This window comes from Ylistrum balloti, unplaced genomic scaffold (assembly GCF_031769215.1).
Source record: "Ylistrum balloti isolate Yb309-2 unplaced genomic scaffold, AGI_CSIRO_Ybal_v1 Utg370734, whole genome shotgun sequence".
In the NCBI taxonomy this organism is placed as follows: domain Eukaryota; kingdom Metazoa; phylum Mollusca; class Bivalvia; order Pectinida; family Pectinidae; genus Ylistrum; species Ylistrum balloti.
The window spans coordinates 489,778-515,545 of NW_026782433.1; the positions used below are offsets into that span (position 1 = coordinate 489,778).

The 25,768-nt window shown below is 36.7% G+C and overlaps 1 protein-coding gene across 1 annotated transcript; it reads right to left on the reverse strand.

Moving 5' to 3' along the window:
* Positions 1–4,168: 4,168 nt before the first annotated feature.
* LOC132557848 (E3 ubiquitin-protein ligase Bre1-like) lies at positions 4,169–25,672 on the reverse strand. Its single transcript, XM_060222375.1, has 17 exons — positions 25,659–25,672; positions 21,947–22,086; positions 21,021–21,188; positions 19,672–19,741; positions 18,223–18,558; positions 17,645–17,910; positions 17,318–17,542; positions 16,487–16,612; positions 15,507–15,680; positions 14,903–15,038; positions 14,577–14,698; positions 13,623–13,994; positions 12,805–13,116; positions 12,005–12,177; positions 10,041–10,218; positions 8,550–8,651; positions 4,169–7,384 (listed from the first exon to the last, which is right to left on the reverse strand). Exons 2-17 carry the CDS (start codon positions 22,055–22,057, stop codon positions 7,208–7,210), a joined length of 3,048 nt encoding a protein of 1,015 aa, XP_060078358.1. The 5' UTR covers positions 22,058–22,086; positions 25,659–25,672; the 3' UTR covers positions 4,169–7,207.
* Between the last annotated feature and the right edge of the window lie 96 nt (positions 25,673–25,768).

The following is a 25,768-nucleotide window of genomic DNA, read 5'->3' on the forward strand; positions in this document are numbered from 1 at the left end:
ACGTCAGAATGACGTTGCAGCGTAATGTTTTCCGGAAAGATGAGGCGACGTCCTTTTAGATTCAGCGGCGTATGTTGGTGTAGGCAGGTGTGTATTTTTGTAGATCTGTAGCATTCGATAATTAGAAATGGTATACATTGATGATTCACGAAATAAGTTGTTATAAGAACTTTGCATTTAGAATAAAGTTTTTCTGATAAGCTTACTGAAAATGTTCAAACATTCCTAAACACCAAAGAGGGTCTTCAGACAGTGCAGTCTGACAAAAAAAAACTGATTACCTGTGTATTATTAAGCACTACTACGATATCCTTTATGTCAATATTCTTTTTGTGAGTTTGTCACCATATAAAGTTCCAATTGTGTTAAACTTAATTTATCTACATTTAAATACTATACTGAAATACCTTGTATCTGCAAATCTATTCTTCAGTTGCAATTTGACATGGTAAAGGCAGTATCAAATTCCATACAAATTTAGTGAAAGCTTTTCTTTCAAATTCAGTTGTAGCATTGGTTACACTCCGTAAGACAGACTGACATGAACAAGATGGACACAGTAAAACCATACCATTGCTGAATTAAATTGACAGGCAGGTGACTTCAAAGTTTATATATATCACTGTTAAGATTTTTCTGAATGGAAGGAAAATTGATATCAGCTGATACAAGTGGCAATGAGCAGCATGCGTCTCCTTTTGGCCAAGGAGAAAGATTGACTTTCAATACAGAACAAATGATATCGCCTCGTTTTGGGTATTTATCTGTACCACCGAGAAACATGCCAATATTGTCACCCAAAAATGTCAAGCAATTGTCTCCCACCAACAGACAGTTGCCCAATAAAACCACACCTTTTCTGTCTCCATGCAATCAACAATCAAGGTCACCTGGTGATATTCAAGCTCTGTCTGTATGCACCAAATCTGTGTCCTCTAGTAGCAGCAGAGAGTTATTTACAGATAACAAACAAGATTCAACTCTCAATAGACAACTGTCAGCTTACAACATTGGGCAGATACAGTCAAAAAACAGCATAAAACCTAGTCAAGACAAACTTGAACATGTTGCTAAGGAGACAAGACAGCTGAACACCATGATTCAGCTGTGTCCAAGCCAGATACAAGGAGCAAAGTCACCTGTGTGCTCAGGAGGAAATGAATGGGGTCTGCCATTGAATGTATCTTGTGCTTTTGGAAACACAGCTCAAACTAATGCAAATAGTATTTATAGAAAATTAGAACCAATCAGTACCTCCATCCCAAAATGTATGTTGGCATATGAACAGGAAACTTACCAAAATGCAAGTCATTCTATACACAAAAATTACAGACAAAAATACCATAATTTACCAGAATATGACTGGACAGCGACATCTCCATATCTGCCAAACATGAATCTAGAAACTGATGAGAGTATGACTGAGTGTACTAGCAGTATAAGTATTGTTCCAGGAGTGAATATGATTGCTGGTCAATGGTCAAATTCTGGACAATACAAATCTCCTGCAGTGACGCCGAGTAGACAAGAAGATGTCATTGTGACTGAAGTAAATGGGATAGGAAGCAGTTATATGAAAACTGGGCATGACCAGATCGTTACTAAGCTTGGTCCTATACATCAGAAGCACCATTTGTCCAGTCATCCTCAACATGAGTTCACTAAAAGTATGACACATTCGATACAAAAAGGTCAGTACACACTGTCAGGACCACTTGAAATCAGCCGACAGGTGCACTTGAAACCACCAGGACTTCTTGGTAAGCCAATGTCAAGCTCACAAGAACAAGTTGATACAAATGTTCCACACTTACCAAGTCCAGAACTACTACAAACAATGATGACTAATACTTCGCCATCTAAATTTGTTTTAATGAAGATGTCTGAAAGTGACAAGTATGTTATTTTGTCTCCTGAAAAGTCTTCCACATCTAACATGGTGTACAAGCCAATGGGTGCGATGAAGCTGCCTCCAGGGAAGTACCGTTTACACACCTTGAATGCAAGTCCATTTTCTGCATCATCAGATCAAAGACAATCGGCACAGCAGAAAGCTGATTGTTCCTCTCCCATTACAGATTCACCAGAAGTAGCTTCTAAATCTAGAATTAAAATTTCAAAGAAAAAGTCCTCAACCAAAACCCCGAAAACAAAAGAAAAGAAAGAATGCAAAAGAGAAAGAAAAAGAAAACAACCAAGTAAAGCAGCTGATACCAAGAAAGTAAAAATCCAAGGTGAAAAGAAAAATAAAACTCAAGATAAAAAGCCTAAAGGAAGCGTGACAAAACCCAAGTCAAATCCTGGGAAGGCAAAGGATAAAAAGGGTATAAGTTCTAAAGAAAAGAAAAAGAAGCCCAGGTCACCATCTGGCGTGAAAAAGACAAAGGAAAAGAATGAAGACAATAATTTAAGAGTTCTTTTTCCTTGTCAAAAGTTTTGCAAGGTAGTCTTTATATCCCATAACAAAATCGGCAGAACAGTACATACAATGAGTAATCCAGTCATTTTTTTCACTGGTGGTGAGTTTCTGAAAAATTTGGACACAACTGAGGTTGATCAACCTGTGTATTTATTGACCTCTGAGGACAATAACCAAATTATTGCCATCATGTCTGAAGTATTCAACCCAGGATCATATCTGCTGTCATCAAAACGACTTGTCACTATCAAAGACAATTTCATCTCGTCGGATCTTCACGCTAAAGACACAAAGATTAAACCAACTGACTTTCATTTGTATCAAGCAGTTCTCTCCCCATACCACTTTTCCTTAACTAGTCCAATGAAAGGTCACAATATCATCCTAGTGAGTCAGTACCAGGATGTCCCTTGTCATGAAGGCACATCATCTACAGAAGGATCAAGGCTACTGGACAATTCAGATCCTGGTACAAATACTGATATCGTCAGCAGCATAGCTGATTCTTGGGAGCAGTTTTGTGATGTTACTACTCAATCTCCTTGCACACACCCCTTGTATAATACCATGAAGGAGATGCTGAAGAACAGAAAAGAAGACCATACAAAGACATGCAATGCAAAGTTCAAACTAAGGATCCAGTTGTTTGACAGCAGAAGGAAAAAAAAACTGAAGATATGTGATGAAATTTAAGGGCGATAACTGTGCTCCTGAACAGTTGTGGACTTTGTACTCCGTTAAATACCATGGATTTTGGTAAACAGGCTGTATCAAATTCCTGTAGCTGAATAATTGCTACATTTATTTGAATGGAGTTTGAAAACTTTTGTTAATTTTAATAATTTTTCTTTTCTTTGCTCTGTTTGTAGCATTTTTGTTGAGAAGCTTATCTTGCAATGTGTTTAGTGTGATTTATGTTTGTGAAAGTATTAACAGGCATTGCAAACAGGGCACATAATTATCTTGCTCTCAATTCTTTACTGACATGGCACAATATGAAAATTTCAGACTTTTCATATCCATAACAGAAAAAAAAAGTTGTCTTAGTTTGACTGTGGTAGGATGCAATGTATCTACAATATGTAGAAAAGAAACTTGAATAAATTCTTAGACCCATGCTACATTATTTAAAACACCCAACTTTATAATGAAAGATAAAATTTAAATTGCGATACAGAGTTTAAATTATCTTCAATAAGTTTTTATTATGAGCTGCATGATAAAAATACTTGTTTTAAAGCCAAAGTTAAATACTGATCTTAGTGGATTCACTTATAACAATGTTTCTGTTTTTCTTTTACCAAAAAGATATATATATATATATATATATATGATATTTGTGGTCATCAAAGATCCATTATTTATTGTCCATTTTTATCATAGTTTCTCTATTTAATTCAATCTTATTTGATAATTCTTCATTATCTATTTCTAATCACAAGACTTAATGAAAAGTTTTCCTGTGCCTTTTTTGCTCTATTTATCAATCTCAATCTGTACATTACAAACTAAATTTTAATTCATACACTACAGGTAATTGCTATAAATATGTCATTAAAATTTGTTATTTTGTAATTGTATGACTATTTTTAAATAATTAAAACAAAGTTACAACAATCTATATAATGATGTATGGCACTACATTTTCTCTAGAGTTTCCAAATAAATCCATCCAGTTTTGTCTGTATTTTTTCAGGTTTTCTACAATAAGCACTGTTCCATATAAGAAATAAAAGTCTGAAGTTTCAATCAAATTTCATGATACATAAATTTTATTGTTAGATTTTATTCATCAAATATTAATGACAAACTAAATAATGATACACAAACACTCTCACACACACATACCATTTTACTGGTAATCATATTTTGGACACTTACTCTGGTCAGCCATAAACATAATAGCACAACATACAATGATAAATCAACTTGTATTCATTATGAATTTAAACTTAAATATGAAACATGATAAATACGATGATATGAAATTCAGCCATGCAGGAATACTTAGTCTTGTCAGTCAAATATCCAAACACAAGCTTTCATGAAAGTTTACAAGAGATGATATGAAATTCAGCCTTGCAACAACACCAAGTCTACCAGTCACAGATCCAAACACAAGCTCTCTTCAAAGTTTATAATCATACAAACTACATAACATTTGACACATCAATATTCATTTAAGTCCACCTGGTACTTGCCAAATTTTAAAGATTTTCACTCAAAAGATTGCAAATATTCTAAACTTCAACCACAAGAAAAATATATATTTACCATTTCATAAATACTTTTGAAAATACTGGTACTAAATGCCTGTTCTCAATCAGGGTTAAAAATTCAGTGTTCCTTCAATTTAGAGATAATCTGGAAGTTTAAATGATAAGGGACCATATGTACATATAGCTGAAGATGCTTTCATGTGTTAACTACCATAATCTGACAACACTTACAGGTGTCAACAGGACCATACACCTGACAACATTTTCTTGTGTCAACAGGACCATTCACCTGACAACATTTTCTTGTGTCAACCGGATCATACACCTGACAACATTTTCATGCGACACCAGGACTTAATTTAAAAATGTGACTCAAGCTAGGTTTAAGTGGACCAACAGTACAATTTTCTCCCATAGCTTCTGTTTTTTCTATGGATCTGTTGTCTCTGACTGCCAAAAGAAAGAAAGCTTCTTAATGTATTTAGTTATGTTTGTCCACATTTCAAAATGTAGTGTCTCTCGATAGGAAAATGCATGAGGAAACTTTACAGCAAGAGCTTTGAAATTATGTGCACCACAAGCCTGGTACTATAAGCCACTAAATTATTGTGCACAGGTGGAGTTATATTTGATCAGGTTAGAAAGGAGATTCAACAAAGCTAGCACTCATAACAGGGAAAATAATTCTTCAAATGACAAAAAAAACACATGCTTCAAAAATTATAAACGATAAATTTCATATTTCTGAAATAGGCTAATTTTCAATCAAGAGATCAACTTACAGGTACCTCTGCTTGACAACTTTATAGAGACTTGAAAAAAGTCATCATAAAGCAACCCTTGTCCATAATTTCTTGATTTAAAGAATATGTAGTAAATCATGGCATAACATCACATGAGGCCCTAGGGCCCTTATGGTCACCCGAGTTACAATGCTTCTTGTAACATGTCAAAGAAATGATTTTGTTAAAAAAAGTAAGATTAACTACATTGTACACATAATGCAAATGTAAATTGTGCATCACTTTAACTGCTGTCCCATGCTAAGGCTTCTAACCAAGTTTGAATGAAAGGAAATTATACTCCAAATTTGAATTTTCCTTACATACCCGTAAACTCTTCCATCCATGAACAGTAAAACATTTTTCAAATTTCAGTCAGTTTGACCCATTTTTGGCCCATCCCTCAGGCCCCTGGGGGTTAGGGACCATATAATTTACAATTTTGCCATGGGAGGTTTTTGTTCTGTTCACAAGTTTTCCAGAAGAAGTAAAAAATGTTAAAGTTTATGACGCACAACCCACAATGCTTGACAAAAAGGGGTCGCAATAGGTCACCCTTAAACTTTGTCTCAGGTGACCTGAAAATTTAAGTCTTGTTTCTGACAAATGTTTGTGGCTGATAACTAAAAAAATGCTTTCTTCATACTTTAATTCGGCAAAACAAAACATGACTGTTTTATCACCAGGTAGTATACCGTTTGTGTAGTTTAAATGTATATCTAAATCTGCATCATGAATATCAATACCATGAATTTTGGTCCTTAAACATTGTTGAGATTCCAATTTAAACAGAATATGGTAGTGTGACCTGAAACTGATTATAATGCAGTCTTGAATCACTGTGCTTAAACAAAAGTTTCAACTTCCCTGTCAACAGGTTACATTTTTTCTGAATGTATGGGACTGTCATCATTACTCTTAGGTTCTTTCTCCAGTATTTGGTCAGTCGTACAAAGCTTTGCAATAATTTACAAGTAAACTGTTCCTTTTCAAATCCATTTCTTCTCTCAATCAAAACCCATGCAATCAAAGTCAAATGCAAAAATGTTTGTAAGATGGACTTGTTCTTTGACCTTATTACCACCTTACAATGTAGCCAAAATAAATTACCTGAATAGTTTGAAATATAAACGTGCATTCACAGTATCCATGTATCATCTCCCTGAGTCAGCATGACTCTGTCACACATATGAAAGTCCTATACACATGCTAAGGAGCCAATCTTAATCCGAATTATACAAAGAATGGATGCCCAATAATCTGGACCACTGCCATCAATGAATATAATAAACTATAGGTGCATATATCTTCCTCACAGTGGCCCCAATAGAGACCCTCCTCATTGTGACTCCAAAAGAGATTCTCACTGAGACCCCATCTGAGATCCTACTCTAGTTACCCAAATAATGATCCTTATTGCTGTGCCCCATAGAGATCTTTTTCCCTGTGTCTGGTCTCAACAGAGATCTTCCTCACTTTGACTCCATAAAGATCCTTACTGAGGCCCCAAACAGAGACCCTCATCTGAGGCTTCAACAGAGATCTTCCTCACCATGCCCCATAGAGATATTCCTCGCTGTAGAGATCCCCAACTGAGATCCTCCTCACTTTGGCCGCAATAGAGATTCTCTCTGACTTCTCACTATGGGCTCAACAAAGATTCCTTCTTTACTGTGGGTGCCCTAACAAAGACCCTTCTCACTATGGCCCCAATAGAGATTCTCCTCACTGTGGCCCCAATACATGCTACACTGGATAAGAGATGCTAATACTTTGCTTGGCTGTTGCTATGCAAGGTAAAGTCTGTGATAATCATTTGCACCGAACCCTGCATTACACTTTGGACACTTTCGCTGGCGTGTCTCATACCGAGTCTTTAGACACTCTAGGCAGAAAACATGGAAGCACTTCGTCAACACAGCATCCTTCCGGTTCACCTTGCATGAGGGACATGTTAGTTGTTCCTGAAATGGCAAACAGTGTAACACTTAATTTTATGTTTTACTGACAGATAAATAGAAGCTATGAATTAGGCATTCTACTTATCATAAAATAAAATGCAAGAGGACTCTGATTTGATCAGTACTCAACATACCCATGTACCCAAATTTAACCTGTATGCTGTCTTCATGAAGAAGCTTAAGCATTTGATTTAAGATTAATGTGATGAAATATAAACAATACACTACATATGTGCCTTCAGTATGCTAAATATATAGTTCATGTCTACAATATAATCCAGACCTACCTTGGCAACTTCTGCCATGAGAACTCGCTATCCAACCAACCTTATACTCAACAATCTCTGCCTGAGGACTCGCAATCCAGCCTACCTTATACTCAGCAATCTGTGCCTGAGGACTCGCTATCCCAACCTAGCTTTTACTCGGCAATCTCTGCCTGAGGACTCACTAACTCAACCTACCTTATACTCAGCAATCTCTGCCTGAGGACTCACTTTCCCAGCCTACCTTATACTCAGCAATCTCTGCCTGATGACTCACTATCTCAGCCTACCTTATACTCAGCAATCTCTGCATGAGGACTCACTATCCAGTATACCTTATACTCAGCAATCTCTGTCTGAGGACTCACTATCCAGCCTACCTTATACTCGGCAATCTCTGCCTGAGGGTCACTTTCCCAGCCTACCTTATACTCCGCAATCTCTGCATGAGGACTTGCTATCCAGCCTACCTTATACTCAGCAATCTCTGCCTGAGGACTTCCTATCAAGCCTACCTTATACTCAGCAATTTCTGTCCGAGGACTTGCTATCCAGCCTACCTTATACTTGTCAATCTCTGTCTGAGGACTCACTATCTAGCCTACCTTATACTCAGCAATCTCTGTCTGAGGATTTGCTATCCAGCCTACCTTATACTCAACGATCTTTGCCTGAGGGCTCACTATCCAGCCTTCCTTATACTCATCAATCTCTGCCTGAAGACTCACAATCCTAGCTACCTTATACTCAACAATCTCTGCCGTGAGAACTAACTATCCAAGCCTATCCTTGCCTATCTTACACTTGGCAATCTCTGCTCTCATGATGACTCCCTATTCAAACCAACAGCATACATGGCACTTTCTGAATCTCTGCCATGAGATCTTACAATCCAGACCTACCTTATACTCCGCAATCTCAGCCATGAGGACTTCATCAGCAGCACCAGCCATCTCTATCTTCTTTGTTCGTTCCAGCTTCCTTTGCAGCTTAGCTATTTCTTCCTAAAAATTGATTGTACAGAAATATTACCATAAATAAAATATTATGCTTAGTTGGAACGTAATGATATTTTGCAACTGGCACTAGTAAATTCAGCAAGGTCTAAACTGTGTGCCTGGCTACATATATCCCCTGCACTGAACAATTAATCACCTCACCTATTAGACTGACACTCATTTGAAAAATAAATACATCAAGTAGTAACTAGGAACAAAACTTTGTAGATATATTGACAGCAATTGTTCAAAATCCAAATCAGTCATTTGGAAGTGATAGATATCGTTTTATTAATCTGTAAAAATGGAAATGACCAGGAGGGGGATGACCTATCTTTCCAAACAGCACAGCTGATTTTAGCCAAAAACACCTAGGAAAATTCTGTAAGACATATATGTCCCCACAACCAAGCAAAATCAATTTCAGTGTTGAATTAATTGATAATTTCCTATATACAGAAAAGGAGACCATGGCCTTGAACTTGGCCCCCTGAAAAACAATGATGTCCGAAATATGTTCGTAATTGATAATGGTAGAAATTTTGGCCAAATTCTTGGAATAATGAAGTCGCATGTGTTTAAATTGACCATAGATCCCTGAAATACAACAATGTCCATGCTTGATTGTATTGCCAAATAATGGATTAATCTGCACCAGAAAGCCATTTCATAATTCTAAGACTGTTGTGTGATGCCAAGGGCCTACATTTTAGAGCCTTGAAAGTAAATAAGGAAAGCCAAAATGGATGTAAAGAAATGTCAAAATGTAAATGGGAGGTTGCCTAGCAATACATCTACATAAATTTGTAGATTTTATGTATACACTTTGATATATATATAAAGAGGAAAATACATAACAATCATTCAATTTACATTTGATAACCAGATTTTCAGAAAACATTTTAAAAAATTTGCAACAACAGCAAGTTCAATTAGCTAAAATACTGTAAGCAGATGGTGACAACTTCAGCCTCAGTGACGATTCCCTAAGAACAAAATAGTTCCATGAGAAAATGGTTTAAACAATTATCTTATTCACTGTTTGCAAATAAATAAATGATGTAGCAATACATCTAGATGTCTTACAAGTCTCTTCGCATTAAACCACATATGTATAAAATTCAGGGATGTAAGATACCCTTTCAAACCAGTGTAAGTGATAATGAGATGGCATACTCTTGAGGAAACTTACTCACCATGCATAAATATTGATAATTACACAAAATGTGGTTGGTTATATGTATCTCCAGGCTATGCAACTCAAGTGTAGTTATGATATTGCAGAAGTTGGTCAATTTAAAGAGAGTCCAACTGTTTTGTGATTTAACTGAGAGGAGAAAAAATATTATCCATTCATCAACCATCTATGATTAACAGAGGGATGTGTAAATTTACCTGCATCCTCTTGTGTTTGTAAGCCTCTTGCTCCAAAGCACCTGTTTTCTCTGCCACCAGGACTGTAGCCTCCTTTAGCTGGGCCTGGTACTTGTCCAAGTGGAGCTTGAGGTCTGCAGCTGTCTGTGAACTCTCTACTGCTTTTCGCTTGTGCATCTCCATAGCTTGCTGTGTCAGACTGTAATGACAGATGTCAAACATTTCATAATATTACTGTACAACACTTTGAAATTTGGAATAAACACCTATGTGATATTAGCCCCTTATCTAATGTTATTGACCCTAGCTCCTTCTCTATAGTAGACAATGTTACTGACCCTAGCTCCTTCTCTAGACAATGTTACTGACCCTAGCTCCTTCTCTATAGTAGACAATGTTACTGACCCTAGTCCTTCTCTATAGTAGACAATGTTACTGACCCTAGCTCCTTCTCTATAGTAGACAATGTTACTGACCCTAGCACCTTCTCTATAGTAGACAATGTTACTGACCCTAGCTCCTTCTCTATAGTAGACAATGTTACTGACCCTAGCTCCTTCTCTATAGTAGACAATGTTACTGACCCTAGCTCCTTCTCTAGACAATGTTACTGACCCTAGCTCCTTCTCTATAGAAGACAATGTTACTGACCCTAGCTCCTTCTCTATAGAAGACAATGTTACTGACCCTAGCTCCTTCTCTATACAATGTTACTGACCCTAGCTCCTTCTCTATACAATGTTACTGACCCTAGCTCCTTCTCTATAGAAGACAATGTTACTGACCCTAGCTCCTTCTCTATAGTAGACAATGTTACTGACCCTAGCTCCTTCTCTATACAATGTTACTGACCCTAGCTCCTTCTCTAGACAATGTTACTGACCCTAGCTCCTTCTCTATAGAAGACAATGTTACTGACCCTAGCTCCTTCTCTATAGTAGACAATGTTACTGACCCTAGCTCCTTCTCTATAGAAGACAATGTTACTGACCCTAGCTCCTTCTCTATACAATGTTACTGACCCTAGCTCCTTCTCTATAGTAGACAATGTTACTGACCCTAGCTCCTTCTCTGTAGAAGACAATGTTACTGACCCTAGCTCCTTCTCTATAGTAGACAATGTTACTGACCCTAGCTCCTTCTCTAGACAATGTTACTGACCCTAGCTCCTTCTCTAGACAATGTTACTGACCCTAGCTCCTTCTCTATAGTAGACAATGTTACTGACCCTAGCTCCTTCTCTATAGTAGACAATGTTACTGACCCTAGCTCCTTCTCTATACAATGTTACTGACCCTAGCTCCTTCTCTATACAATGTTACTGACCCTAGCTCCTTCTCTATAGTAGACAATGTTACTGACCCTAGCTCCTTCTCTCTAGAAGACAATGTTACTGACCCTAGCTCCTTCTCTATAGTAGACAATGTTACTGACCCTAGCTCCTTCTCTATACAATGTTACTGACCCTAGCTCCTTCTCTATAGTAGACAATGTTACTGACCCTAGCTCCTTCTCTATAGTAGACAATGTTACTGACCCTAGCTCCTTCTCTATAGCAGACAATGTTACTGACCCTAGCTCCTTCTCTATACAATGTTACTGACCCTAGCTCCTTCTCTATAGTAGACAATGTTACTGACCCTAGCTCCTTCTCTATACAATGTTACTGACCCTAGCTCCTTCTCTATAGCAGACAATGTTACTGACCCTAGCTCCTTCTCTATAGTAGACAATGTTACTGACCCTTGCTCCTTCTCTGTAGTAGACAATGTTACTGACCCTAGCTCCTTCTCTATACAATGTTACTGACCCTAGCTCCTTCTCTATAGTAGACAATGTTACTGACCCTAGCTCCTTCTCTATAGTAGACAATGTTACTGACCCTAGCTCCTTCTCTATAGTAGACAATGTTACTGACCCTAGCTCCTTCTCTAGACAATGTTACTGACCCTAGCTCCTTCTCTATAGTAAACAATGTTACTGACCCTAGCTCCTTCTCTATAGTAGAGAGAGTGTTCTGCAGTATCTGCTCCTTCTCTTCCAGTTTTCGCACTACAATGTTCTGAGCCTCTACCTGGGAGTGGATTGTATTCACTTGGTCTGCCAACACCTCTTTCTCCTCCCGCAATAACTTCTGGATCTGATTTGACTTGATTCTCTGAAATACAAAGCCATTTCTTTTCTGACATATAAACATTTTACTTAAGAATAGGAACTCTAATGACTGCATGATAAACAGGCAATGACACTTGTTCTTCATGGCATGGTACCTACAATGGTTAAACTTGGATTACATAGCATAGCTCTTTAGGTACTGGTGGCATTTGGTATTGAGTATAAGCTATAGATCACCCAGACAACTGTAGATGTCCTTAGTGATAATGGTCGTGGTGTAGCATTAATCATTCATCAGGATGTAGCATTACAGGTGCAGTGCTGCAATCCAGTAAAATCGTGTGTGTGTGTGTGTGTGTGGTGGTGGTGGTGGTGGTGGTGGGGGTGGGGTGGGGGGGTGGGGGGAGGTATTTTCATCAAAATTGTGGTTACTCCTAATCTATGAATTCAGTTGTCAATGAAATTATTAACACATAAAAGTTGACATTTTAGCAGTCATGGAGTTTGTGAGAAAGATTTATCCATGAAATTAAGTGCCAATGAAAATGCATATTTTTGTAAAACCATGAAGTTTGAGCTACAGTAGATATTTCCTTAAAATAAAGTGAATCAAATATTTAAATTCAGGACAATGAACTTCCCCTATACTAATTTCACCACAGCTCAATACCTCTGACATCAGTTTGAAGTTGGCATCATCCTTCTCCTTGAGTTGCTGAAGTAGACGTGTGTTCTGTTCCTGCATGTCTTCAAATGCCTGCCCAGTTACCTCCATCTCATCTAGTAAAGCTTCCTCCTTCTGTTTCTGACTTGTCAAATTCTTCTGTAGTTCTGTTATTGTTTCTTCCATCTTCTTTATCTTTCTAATGGCATCTTCCTCGGCAAGCTTTCGTCTTTCTTTGCGTTCTGTTTCCTGCATTTTCTTAATATGGGTTTTGAGTTCTTCTATTTCTTGTCTTGCTTTCTTTTCACTGGCCATCAGCTGAGGAAGCAAGTGGGATATTATGTGATCTTTTTAAACAAAGAAATCTTTTGTTTCTTTTATCTAAAATTAAACACACTTAGAGACTGCATTATGTATTTGTAACAGTTATTTACAATTCAACGTACATACTCAGTAGCACACTGCATTCAGAACAATTAAGTTACTGACAGTTCAACAACACTGTGTATTCAGAGAAGTTATCAGGTTTTATAACAAAGCATAGAAATATAGAGAAGTTATCAAATCAATAGGGTTTATACGGATATATACACACATGGGAACAGTTGGGTATACTTTTTCAGGGCTTCTGACACACCTACAATATCAATAGTTAACTGAGCATGATACATCTATGAAATAGATTACAATTATCCAAGCTTCCCACTACTTATCAAAGAAATGCCTCCAACATGCTCCTTTTTCATGTGCTTAATTTAAGAAAAGTATTTTACTGTTTGAAAAGATCTTTTGAAACATTATAAAAATATTAAAGGTCCATTTACTTGCACTTTGTCGCGCTGTTCTTTCGGAGCCGATTTGTACATGTCCAGTAATAGTTTAAGTTCCTTCTGACTAGCCTGAGCCTGTTTCAGCTGTGACCTTAAATCTTTGATGACCTCAAGATCAGTTTTGCCTTTTTCTCTGTACTCAAGGTCATCCTTATCCTCCTCTTTAGCTAGTAAACAAGCTGGAGGTTCAAGTGGTTCTGATTTACTGCTGGAGGTTGGAGTCGGGGGTGAAGGAACCTGATCCTTTGCTGGGACTGTTTCTGATCCCTGAGATCCAGAATTACTGTGAGCACTTGCAGCCCCTGAATTTTCACCTGTCCCATTATTACTTGGCTTTTGTTCATTGGCTGCAAGTTCTGCTTTGAACTAAATATTAAAGAGAAAAGTATAACATATTAAAAACCGAAATTCAACCAGTAAGTGACCACTAAAAAATACAGAGTGAGAAGTCTTATTACAAAGGCCTTGTGACTTATGTCATGTGAATGAGGCCCAATGTCTTTCATAAGAGTGAGAAGTTATGTGACTGAGGCCCAGTGTCTTTTGTGAGGGTGAGAAGTCATGTGACTGAGGCATGTTGTCTTTTGTGAGGGTGAGAAGTCATGTGACTGAGGCATGGTGTCTTTGGTTAGAGTGAGAAGTCATGTGATCAAGGTCCTGTACTTTTTGCTAAAGTGAGAAGTCATGTGACTGAGGCATGGTGTCTTTGGTTAGAGTGAGAAGTCATGTGACCGAGGCCCTGTGCCTTTTGTTTGAGTGAGAAGTCATGTGACTGAGGCTCTGTGCCTTTTGTTAGAGTCAGAAGTCATGTGACTGAGGCCCTGTACCTTTTGTTAGAGTCAGAAGTCATGTGACTGAGGCCCTGTACCTTTTGTTATAGTCAGAAGTCATGTGACTGAGGCCCTGTACCTTTTGTTAGAGTCAGAAATCATGTTATTGTTTATCTACCTTGGCACTTTCTGCTTGTGCCTCTTTTGCCCTTCGTCGGTACCTGCCGGATTCAGATTTGAGCTGCTGATTGTGTTTCTGTAAACTTTGGATCAAATTTCTCATCTCATGGTTAATCGGACCTACAATCAAAGAAAATTATCCAAATGCCATTAGTCCTTCACTACACAAGAAACACTATCTACATAAAATATCTATTTCTAACTTCATTTTTTTTCTATTTTTTTTTTTCAAAATTCAAATCTCTTCCCATTTATATCAAGGTTTTTTTTTCACAATAAGAAATAATAACTTGAACCATTTGGGATCTGAATCAGATGAATTACCTGTCTGTTCATTCTGTGCTAGGGTTTGTTCAAACTCAATCCTTAACATCTCATACTCCTTCCTGACCTGTGCCAGAGCATCCTCTAGCTGTATACATTCTCCCCTAAGCTTCTTCTGCCCACCAAGCTCATCACTCTGCAATAGAGACCATTTGATAAGTTTTCCTTCACAATTGAAATTGCATTCTGGTATCATTCAGTGTATTTTCAACCTTTAATTTGCACATGATGCATATTTAATTCATTGCTCAATATTTGTTTACAGCGCTGACTTGCAAAATCATAGTGAATCTAAATATCTAGAAACTTACACAAAGAAGTCTAAATTAACTTCAATGGACAACATTTTTTATATAGGCACCATGTAAGACTAGAAATCAAAGCATCAAAAGCTTCCTTTCTCCTCCATCAGGATTCCACCCTATATAAATCCCATGGGACATATGTACTGGAGTTTTTCTGTTGTAGACCCAAGCAAACAACACAGTTTCTCAATATTTTGCAGAAACTTTCATCAGAAATGACTATACTAACATAAATAATGTTAAACAAGATGAAGGACAGTAGAGTTAAAATTGCTGACACAGCTGTAAGTAGCACTTACCTCCATCTGTTCCAAGTGTCGCAGGTGGGTGTTTTTACTGTTCTGTAATCGACTACTCGACTCTTCTATCTGAGTACGGAACTGCATGTTGTCATTGTAGAGAACCGAGTACTGTGACTGCAAACACTTATATTCTGTTGTTTCCACGATCACACTCTCAGGAAGGTGTTGGAGCTGTGGAGATGAAGCTAGTTACAAACACAATACTACTTTCTTTGGTTATTGGACCAATATGAAAATTTTCTAAAACAGCATACAAGTTTATAGACAAACATGAATCTAAAAGAAGAACAAAATACTCTTATGTTTGTTTTGACAAAATAACTATAGTAAACGTAGAGACATTAAATAGACAACATATTACTAAAGAAAAGAACAGATATCTAACATGTTGTGGTGGCCAGGTCACTGATTAGCTTTATCTGCCTGAGATCCCCTATACCTAATCCTGTATTGGTGCTAGTCACTGAACGTTCAGATACAAGATAATTCAGATGATATTGTCTAAATATCTATCCTTTTCAATCTTAATTTTTATGCTCCCTGAAAATCAATTTTTCCAGGGAGCATATGGTCGCTGCTCGTTTACTGTTTGTCTATCCTTTTGTGTTTGGAGCATAACTTTGTTCACAGTTAAGCAAGGATCAATGTCCAAACTTTGTGCCATGAGCATATCATTGCTTGCATTAAAACTAAGATAATGAAACTTGGAGTATACATTGTTCATGCTAAGAGGATGTACAGTGTATCAAAGTCTGGGTCTGCAACCCCTTGATGATAAAATGATCACCCTTTGTTCAAATTTTATGTCCAATACAGCTCTTTTCAGAGTGTTCATCAGTTTTACTAATACTCATATTTTAGCTGATAGATTTTAACCAGAAAGACTTGGGGGCAATTAAGGTTCTTCAGTACAAAGAAAGAGTGTACAGAAATAAATGGTACACTACTTTCCTAGCAGCCAAGATTTTGCAACTTACATCCATTTTCAATTTTTCTATTTCTGTTAAAGCCTCCTGATGCTCTTTGCTGAGTTTCTCAAGCTCTGTCATCCTGTTTGTAGCAAGCTCTCTTTGTTCCTCCAAGTCTTGTATAATCTCATCAAACTACATGGAAACAAACAGTAAAAGTAATTAAACAACCCAGGGAAGTCAGGACTGTAGTAATGATGGAGATGTTGTAAGAATTTAGGGATAATTAGTATAGAGACAAATTACACTGTTTACATCTAATTTTGGACTATCAAGAGTTTAATTGTGTTTTGCTCCGAGCGTGGAGAGTCAAAGCTATTATCAAAGAACCACATGTCTTTTGAAAGTAAGAAGTCAGATCAAATTTCAGGACAACAAAAATTTGGAAGAGTGAAATTGAAGCCCTTGGGTAGTGCTTATATATGATGTAACGTGTAAATGATGTAAGTACCTTATTTGGTTGATGTTAATATCAAGTATGTTCATTCTTAGTTGATGGAAAAATAATGTTAGTACCTTATTTTTGGTTAATATGATTTAAAGATTACGTAAGTACCTTATTTTTGGTTAATTTAAAGATAATAAACCTTAATTTTAGTTAATATAATATAAATATGATAAATCTTATTTTTGGTTAATATAAAGATGATAAACCTTATTTTTGGTTAATATAAAGATGATAAACCTTATTTTTGGTTGTTATAGATATGATAAACCTTATTTTTGGTTAATATAAAGATGATAAACCTTATTTTTGGTTAATATAAAGATGATAAACCTTATTTTTGGTTGTTATAGATATGATAAACCTTAATTTTGGTTTATAAAAAGATGATGTACCTTATTTTTGGAAACTCCAGTGATACTTTTGCCACCCTCCACAGGTATAATTGTGGTGGTATCCTGATAGCTCTGCAGTTTCTGGCAAGCATCTGCCAAGTGTCTATCCAGCTTCTCAGCCCGTGAGTCAGCCTTTTCAAAGTTGTACTCCAGGTCATCCATTTTATTTTTCAATTCAGCTATTTCTGTTTCTGCTGCTGTCAGCTTGTCCTGTAGCTCCGACACCTATGACAAAGAAAAGTACAATAGACCATCTATAACAATACCATAATAAATTATGAGTTGTTTGGTGAATGTAGATTTATTCCAATAACTTTGGATTCTGACCTTGAGTGTGTGTTCATGGTGACGGGCGTGGAGGTGCGTGACCATGTTGTGTATCTGTTTGTTTTCCTGTTGTAAGACCACCAGTTCATTCTGTACTACATCACGGAGAGAGAGAACATCCTCTTCCTCAGGCACCTCCTCCTTCATTTCTTCTACAGCCTCTTCCTTCACCTCCACATCGGTTTCCTCCTTTACTTCAGTCGTCTCTGGTTTGATTTCCTCAGTCTCCCCCTCTTCTGTTACACTAGCTGCTGGAAGTACATCACCTAGAAACGGAAAAATCTCATTCACATGTACTTATTAGAAATATGAATGAAAACGTTCAATAGCAATAGTAAATACTCAACTCCTGAATTTTCTCACATGAATTTGTAACTCTGATTCACAAAATGGTTATCAATTTTCAATCTGGCAAGATTACATAAGTACTTGAGTTGCTTATCATTGGTTCCTGTTTTATAACTCAGTTATATTCAAATCTAAAATATCTTCATACAAAGATTAAATTATATTGTTTCTGTTTAAAGTTACAAATATGAAATCTGTCATCAATGTAAATATCGTAAAATCATATTTACCAGCCCCTTGCTCAGCTTCTGTCTTAACCTCTGACCCTTCCACTTTGACAGGTTCGGTCACCTCTTTCTTTATATCGATGACCTCAGGTTCAATTTTGACTTCTGTGATCTCCTTTGCAACTGCAGCCATTTCATGAGCCTTGGCCTCGGTTTCCACCTTGTCCTGGATTGCCTTGTTGAGTTTCTCATTTCTCTGAAGAAGTCTATCAAAGGCTTGCAGCAGCTTGCCAATGGCACGTTTCGAGAACTCTACTCGCTGGCCGAGCCTTTGCTCTAGTTCCTGTTTATCCCACGTAGATAGCAGGGTAAGGAATGCTGTTGTAGCATCACTTTCATCTAACAATAGATACAGACACCAATGATACATAAACATCAATCTGTAGTAATACTACCAAAGTTAAAAAATAAGGAAGATAAAAAGCTGTTGCTTATTTCCTTTCGTTTCTATATTGATATCATACTATATTTCGATCTAATTCATAAAGTGCAAAATTCTGGTACACATATATACTGTAGATCTTAGGTACATTAACATTAATTCTGTGGCACACATACATTAATTATAAAGTACATATTGACATATATACTATAACCCTGCAGTACATGTACAGAAACCTTAAGTGTATATATACTGTAACCCTGAAGTACATATATACTATAACCCTGCAGTACATGTACAGAAACCTTAAGTGTATATATACTGTAACCCTGAAGTACATACACAAAAACCTGAAGTACATATATACTGTAACCCTGAAGTACATATATACTATAACCCTGCAGTACATGTACAGAAACCTTAAGTGTATATATACTGTAACCCTGAAGTACATATATACTGTAACCCTGCAGTACATGTACAGAAACCTTAAGTGTATATATACTGTAACCCTGAAGTACATATATACTGTAACCCTGAAGTACATATACAAAAACCTGTAGTACATATATACTGTAACCCTGAAGTACATAGATACTGTTACCCTGAAGTACATGTATACTGTAACACTGAAGTACATGTATACTGTAACCCTGAAGTACATATATACTGTAACCCTGAAGTACATATATATACTGTAACATGTACAGAAACCTTAAGTGTATATACACTGTAACCCTGAAGTACATATATACTGTAACCCTGAAGTACATATATACTGTAACCCTGAAGTACATATATACTGTAACCCTGAAGTACATATATACTGTAACCCTGAAGTACATATGTACTGTAACCTTTAAGTACATATATACTGTAACCCTGAAGTACATATGTACTGTAACCTTTAAGTACATGCATACATTTTTAAGGGTAAACTGTACTGACAGTTTCAAAATACAAGGGCAAGCATTGCAGTAACCCTGAAATATAAAAATAAACCGAAGAATAAAAATATGATCCTGATATATAACTGTAAGGTATGCAACATTTCAAATAGATTTCTTTACTTTTAGTCTCCGTTTCATCAGCTGTCTCTGCATCAAACCTCTGCAATAAGACACGAGCATCTTCATCAAGCTGAAAAGACAAATCATGAAAGCAGAGCGATAAATGTAAATTCATTATATAAATACAATCAAAATGATAGAGAAGTACTTCCTGGAGTAGCCCACTATCACTATTAACATAAAGCATCATAAAAACTTCATTGAAAATTTTTTCCTGATCTTGGCTAAGACCACTATACATTTAGTAATATCTTAATAAGTTTTAAGTTAGTTTGATGTGTAACTGTATGTGTTAACTTGTGTTCTCTATTGTTTGTTTTTACTGGGTGACCCGGTTGTACTTTTGTGGTCTTTAGTCCAAATCATATGTAACACAAACATCATGTTATAAATAGTTCAAGAATTTATATAGCACTTTGAAATAGTCCTTTCGTGTGAAGATGTGAAGTGTGGATTCAAAATTAAAAATGACAAATCGAGGATCGAGGGACCATGAAAATTCCTTTGATAACCCTGAGGTACATGAGTAACAAGAAAGATAACCCTGAGGTACAGGAGTAGCAAGAAAGATAACTCTGAAGTACAGGAGTAACAAGAAAGATAACTCAGAGGTACAGGAGTAACAAGAAAGATAACCCTGAGGTACAGGAGTAACAAGAAAGATAACTCCGCAGTACAGGAGTAACGAGAAAGATAACTCCGCAGTACAAGAGTAACGAGAAAGATAACTCTGAAGTACAGGAGTAACAAGAAAGATAACTCTGAAGTACAGGAGTAGCAAGAAAGATAACTCTGAAGTACAGGAGTAACAAGAAAGATAACCCTGAGGTACAGGAGTAGCAAGAAAGATAACCCTGAAGTACAGAAGTAACAAAAAAGATAACTCTGAGGTTCAAGAGTAGCAAGAAAGATAACTCTGAGGTACAGGAGTAGCAAGAAAGATAACCCTGAAGTACAGAAGTAACAAAAAAGATAACCCTGAGGTACAAGAGTAACAAGAAAGATAACTCTGAAGTACAGGAGTAACAAGAAAGATAACTCTTGAGGTACAGGAATAACGGGAACAAAAATTGTCTAAGGACATGTATGTACAACAATGATGGGTCCACAAAAAACTACTTTTTTGTGTTATTGGTGTCATCACAACACATCAATCTTGAGTTAAGTATTCAACTTTAAGACAACTGAATCAAACAAAATCTTGAGTATATTTGCTTCCTAAAGATTTACAGCATACAGATGCATCTGCACTTGGACACATCAGTCAAGGATTAAAATTCTGTGGTTCTGATTTATGATCTTAACACAATCAAGTAAAATCCTAGACCTACGACATCCTTTAAACTCACCAGATTCCAGTATCTATTGACTATCATAAGTACAGCATCATCAGTGCGCTGACGGTTTTCAAGCTGATCAATCCTTTTCCTCAGCTCATCTTCTGCACGTCGACGAAGCTCAATCCTTTCCACTAATTTCTTATTCTGGAACTTAAGTACTTTCATGTCAAGCTCCTCCTGTAAACAATAAAACATAGTCAATACATTTCATTTTAATAATTCCAAACAATTTAGAGAAATATCATCCAAGAAACTGACAACAAAGACATGCATCAGATATTAATGAATTTATACAATACGTATCAGATTCTCAGTTATATTTCAGGCAATCTGTTATATCATGTATCAGGCATTTACAGACCAGCACCTTTCAATAACCGTCTTAATGATGAAAATGTGTTAGAAAAGAACTGGCCAAGAACTGAGAAATTGGAGAAAAAAAATAATGTTTAATAAAGACAGTCAGGAAACATTATCCAACAGGAAGAATCAGAGTAGCAATTGAACCAGATTATAATTTTTATTTAAGCACCAAATTGCTTTCAGTTGGCATTCATGGGCAAATGAATGCTGACACAATAAGGGCAAATTCAATGAAGCACGTTAATGCTTCATAATGAATTTACATTTTTCCAGTTGGCATTTCAAGCACATGAATGTCAACTGAAAGCAATTCAATGCTAATATTAACCATTTGAATTTCTATCTCATCATGAGGGAGGAAAACTTCAATGTGCTTACATTACTAGTAATATCCCTATGCTGTTGGCCGTTAATGAGCTGGAAATACACAACTAACATTGACAAGGTTATATCATAGCAATGCCATGCCATGGTAAATAATTTCTAATGATTCATTACAGAAAAACAATTACCCTGTAAATAAAACTGAAGAGCATTAAAGAGTCGTACATTTGGGCTACAGGTATACTCACCAGATTATAAACTCTTCCAATACTGACAGGATCAAACCTTGTCATGGATTTTTTGGCTGGAGGACCACCAGAACCTGCGGCCTGATCCTCGGCAGGCCGCTTGGTCGCCATGGTGGCTTACAAATGTACCCTTATAGATTCTGAAACAAACAATACTAATTTCAACAAGGAGCTACAATGCATGACATTATCCCAAAACAAGTTGCACCCGATATAATCCTTACAAACGTGTATTTAACGATATGTTCTTCAGTATACAGAGAGCAGTTAATAATCAGGCAGTATGATAACTTCTACAAGCACGGATTCTTGAATACGTATATTTCTTAGTATCTATTGATGAAACTTAAAATTTTGATTATTTTGCTTGAATCTATATGCAACTTGAAAATGTGATTAACACACTTTTTTTGGATTAAAAAATATTTCATCCGATACAATTAACTACAAATATCTTAGATTATTTGTTGTCTTTTTAATTAATGTCACATCAATCTCTTTGATTACATACTTAAACCAAAATGATTTTGTTATTCATCATAATAAATGTAATAATTATGGATCAAGTACTAAAGCAAAACATGTCCTCACCAACCCCTGGGAAATATTACACTGAAATCATTTATATAATGGTGTCCAAAGTCCCAAACATATCCCCTACCAACCCTTGGGAAATATTACACTGAAATCATTTATATAATGGTGTCTTAGGTCCCAAACATGTCCCCTACCCCTGGGAAATATTACACTGAAATCATTTATGTAATGGTGTCTAAAGTCCCAAACATGTCCCCTACCAACCCCTGGGAAATATTACACTGAAATCATTTATATAATGGTGTCTTAGGTCCCAAATATGTCCCCTACCAACCCTTGGGAACTATTGTACTGAAATCATTTACATAATGGTGTCTTAGGTCCCAAATATGTCCCCTACCAACCCTTGGGAAATATTACACTGAAATCATTTATGTAATGGTGTCTAAAGTCCCAAACATGTCCCCTACCAACCCCTGGGAAATATTACACTGAAATCATTTATATAATGGTGTCTTAGGTCCCAAATACGTCCCCTACCAACCCTTGGGAACTATTGTACTGAAATAATTTATATGATGGTGTCTTAGGTCCCAAATATGTCCCCTACCAACCCTTGGGAACTATTGTACTAAAATCATTTACATAATGGTGTCTTAGGTCCCAAACATGTCCCCTACCAACCCTTGGGAACTATTGTACTGAAATAATTTACATAATGGTGTCTTAGGTCCCAAACATGTCCCCTACCAACCCTTGGGAACTATTGTACTGAAATCATTTACATAATGGTGTCTTAGGTCCCAAACATGTCCCCTACCAACCCTTGGGAACTATTGTACTGAAATCATTTACATAATGGTGTCTTAGGTCCCAAACATGTCCCCTACCAACCCTTGGGAACTATTGTACTGAAATCATTTACATAATGGTGTCTAAGGTCCCAAATATGTCGAAAATTACAGAAAAAAAATCAATGTTGAACCACTCAAGAAACTCTCAATTCTAGATTCAACAGACATCCTTAAACAATTATTCAGTGACTGAATGGTAACTAATTCAAAATGTTTTAAAACCAAATGCCTCCCTTGAACATTTTTACTTAAGAAAAAGGTGAAGTCCCACACATACAAAAAATTTGCTAAAATGCTAGATTCACTCTGAAATTTTAATGTTTATATTCCTGAAGAACCTCTGTGAGATGTATCAAAGTATCAGCATCCCAAAACAATAGGCAGAAGGACAGGGACAAAACAAAACCTTGTACTGCAGACCACACAATGGACCTTGTGCTGCAAGACCACACATCAGACCTTGTACTGCAGACCACATGTCAGACCTTGTACTGCAGACCACATGTCAGACCTTGTACTGCAGACAACATGTCATACCTTGTACTGCAGACCACATGTCAGACCTTGTACTGAAGACAACACGTCATATTTTGTACTGCAGACCACATGTCAGATCTTGCACTGCATATCATACATAAGCCCTTGCACTGGACACATGTCAGACCTTGTACTGCAGACCACATGTCAGACCTTGTACTGCAGACTACATGTCAGACCTTGTACTGCAGACCACGTCAGACCTTGTACTGCGTACAACATGTCAAACCTTGTACTGCAGACCACATGTCAGTACTGCAGACCACACCATGGACCTTGTGCTGCCAGACCACACATCAGACCTTGTACTGCAGACCACATGTCAGACCTTGTACTGCAGACAACACATCAAACCTTGTACTGCAGACCACATGTCCGATCTTGCACTGCATATCATACATCTGCCCTTGCACTGGACACATACCAGACCTTGTACTGACGATCACATGTCAGGTATGAGCTATATCAAAATATCCTTCAACAAAGCCTGTTGATCTTTCAAAAAGATTCCTCACTATGATAAGTGGATCCTAATCTGAATGGGCATTTACTGTCTATCAGCAAATTACCCAGTAATAATATGAATATTACGACTAGTATTGACACAAACAAAATCTCTTATTGCCAATATGTGACCTTTGTCATCTGGCAGACAAATTTACTACACTTTTCTGAGTGCATGATTTTTGGGCCTCGAACATTACAATCCTTGATTCATACTTTTCCTGTTGGCATCACCTATATCTTGAGGACTCACTTTATATTGGAACTCATCACAATTGTGAAAAATGTTACAAGTTTTAAGTAATAACCCTTCTGGACAGGTCAATCTTAGCCTAAGTAACTGGTCATGTGTACACATGACCCAACTAAAAATTACTTCATTTCAGAACATATATGGATGTCAAAGCCAAGCGAGCTCATGAATTGCTAATTAATTATAAAGATAGAACAAACTAAACTTAATGATATCTGAATTTCATTCTGATAAATTTCAGATAAGTAGCTGTAATGTTGCAATTCTGACAATGTTATGGGCATACTTGTATTACTGAATTGACCACCCAAGTGTCCTGTACTAGACTTTTACACACCTTTAAACTCATTTATATCTTGTATGAAACTAAAACATTGGGACAAATACAAAACAAAACGTTTGTCATGATCGACTCATAATCAGTGTTTTTTCCTATATAACAATTACTTCCTTTAAGTTTTGAAAAGCAATCAGCTTTCTGGAATTAAACAAGGCCAAAATATCCCCTTTCTAACTATTAAAGGTTGCTTGCTTGTTTTAGACATGTATGTCCATTGGGACCTCCTGTCCAATGGTAACATTTAGGAGAGTAGCAGAATTCTGTAATATTCTTTCCACTGAAGTAGAAATGGAGCCTGCTGCTGCAGAAGTACTAGTTTTAATTAAAGGATTCGTCATCAGTTGACATTTCCCTGTTTATTTTCTTCCAATCACATTACCAGCAACTAGGGTCCATACCAGTCATAACGCTATACCACGCTGTATGTTTCATGGATTATTTCATAGTTCTATATGTGTAATCAGCACACATGACACATTAAGCGAAAGAATTATGCATACTACATACATGCCAGAAGAACAAAATAGTTTGATTGTTGTAGGAGGGGGGGGTTTGTTAAGTTCAGAGATTGCTATTACATCTACAATGAAGCAATATTCACAATGTTTTTAAATGCATGTTATGGAAATCTTATAAATGCTTATTGTCTACGCCAAACATTCAAATAATTGTACTGGTTTTACCTACATTGCTTCATAAATCGACAGTTAGAATTTTGGTTCTATAGAACGCAACCATCTTGAAAGTCCCCGGATGAAGGTAAATATCGGAATGTCCTTGGAGTTTTACACGCCATG

Excerpts from the sequence above, each read along its gene's own strand:
- LOC132557848 (XM_060222375.1), bottom strand. The coding sequence starts at position 22,057 with ATGGCGACCAAGCGGCCTGCCGAGGATCAGGCCGCAGGTTCTGGTGGT. Across the intron at positions 15,039-15,506 it reads GACACTTGGAACAGATGGAG|AGTGATGAGCTTGGTGGGCA; the intron begins GTAAGTGCTACT and ends TCTCTATTGCAG. Across the intron at positions 7,385-8,549 it reads CTGAGATTGCGGAGTATAAG|GAACAACTAACATGTCCCTC; the intron begins GTAGGTCTGGAT and ends TTGCCATTTCAG.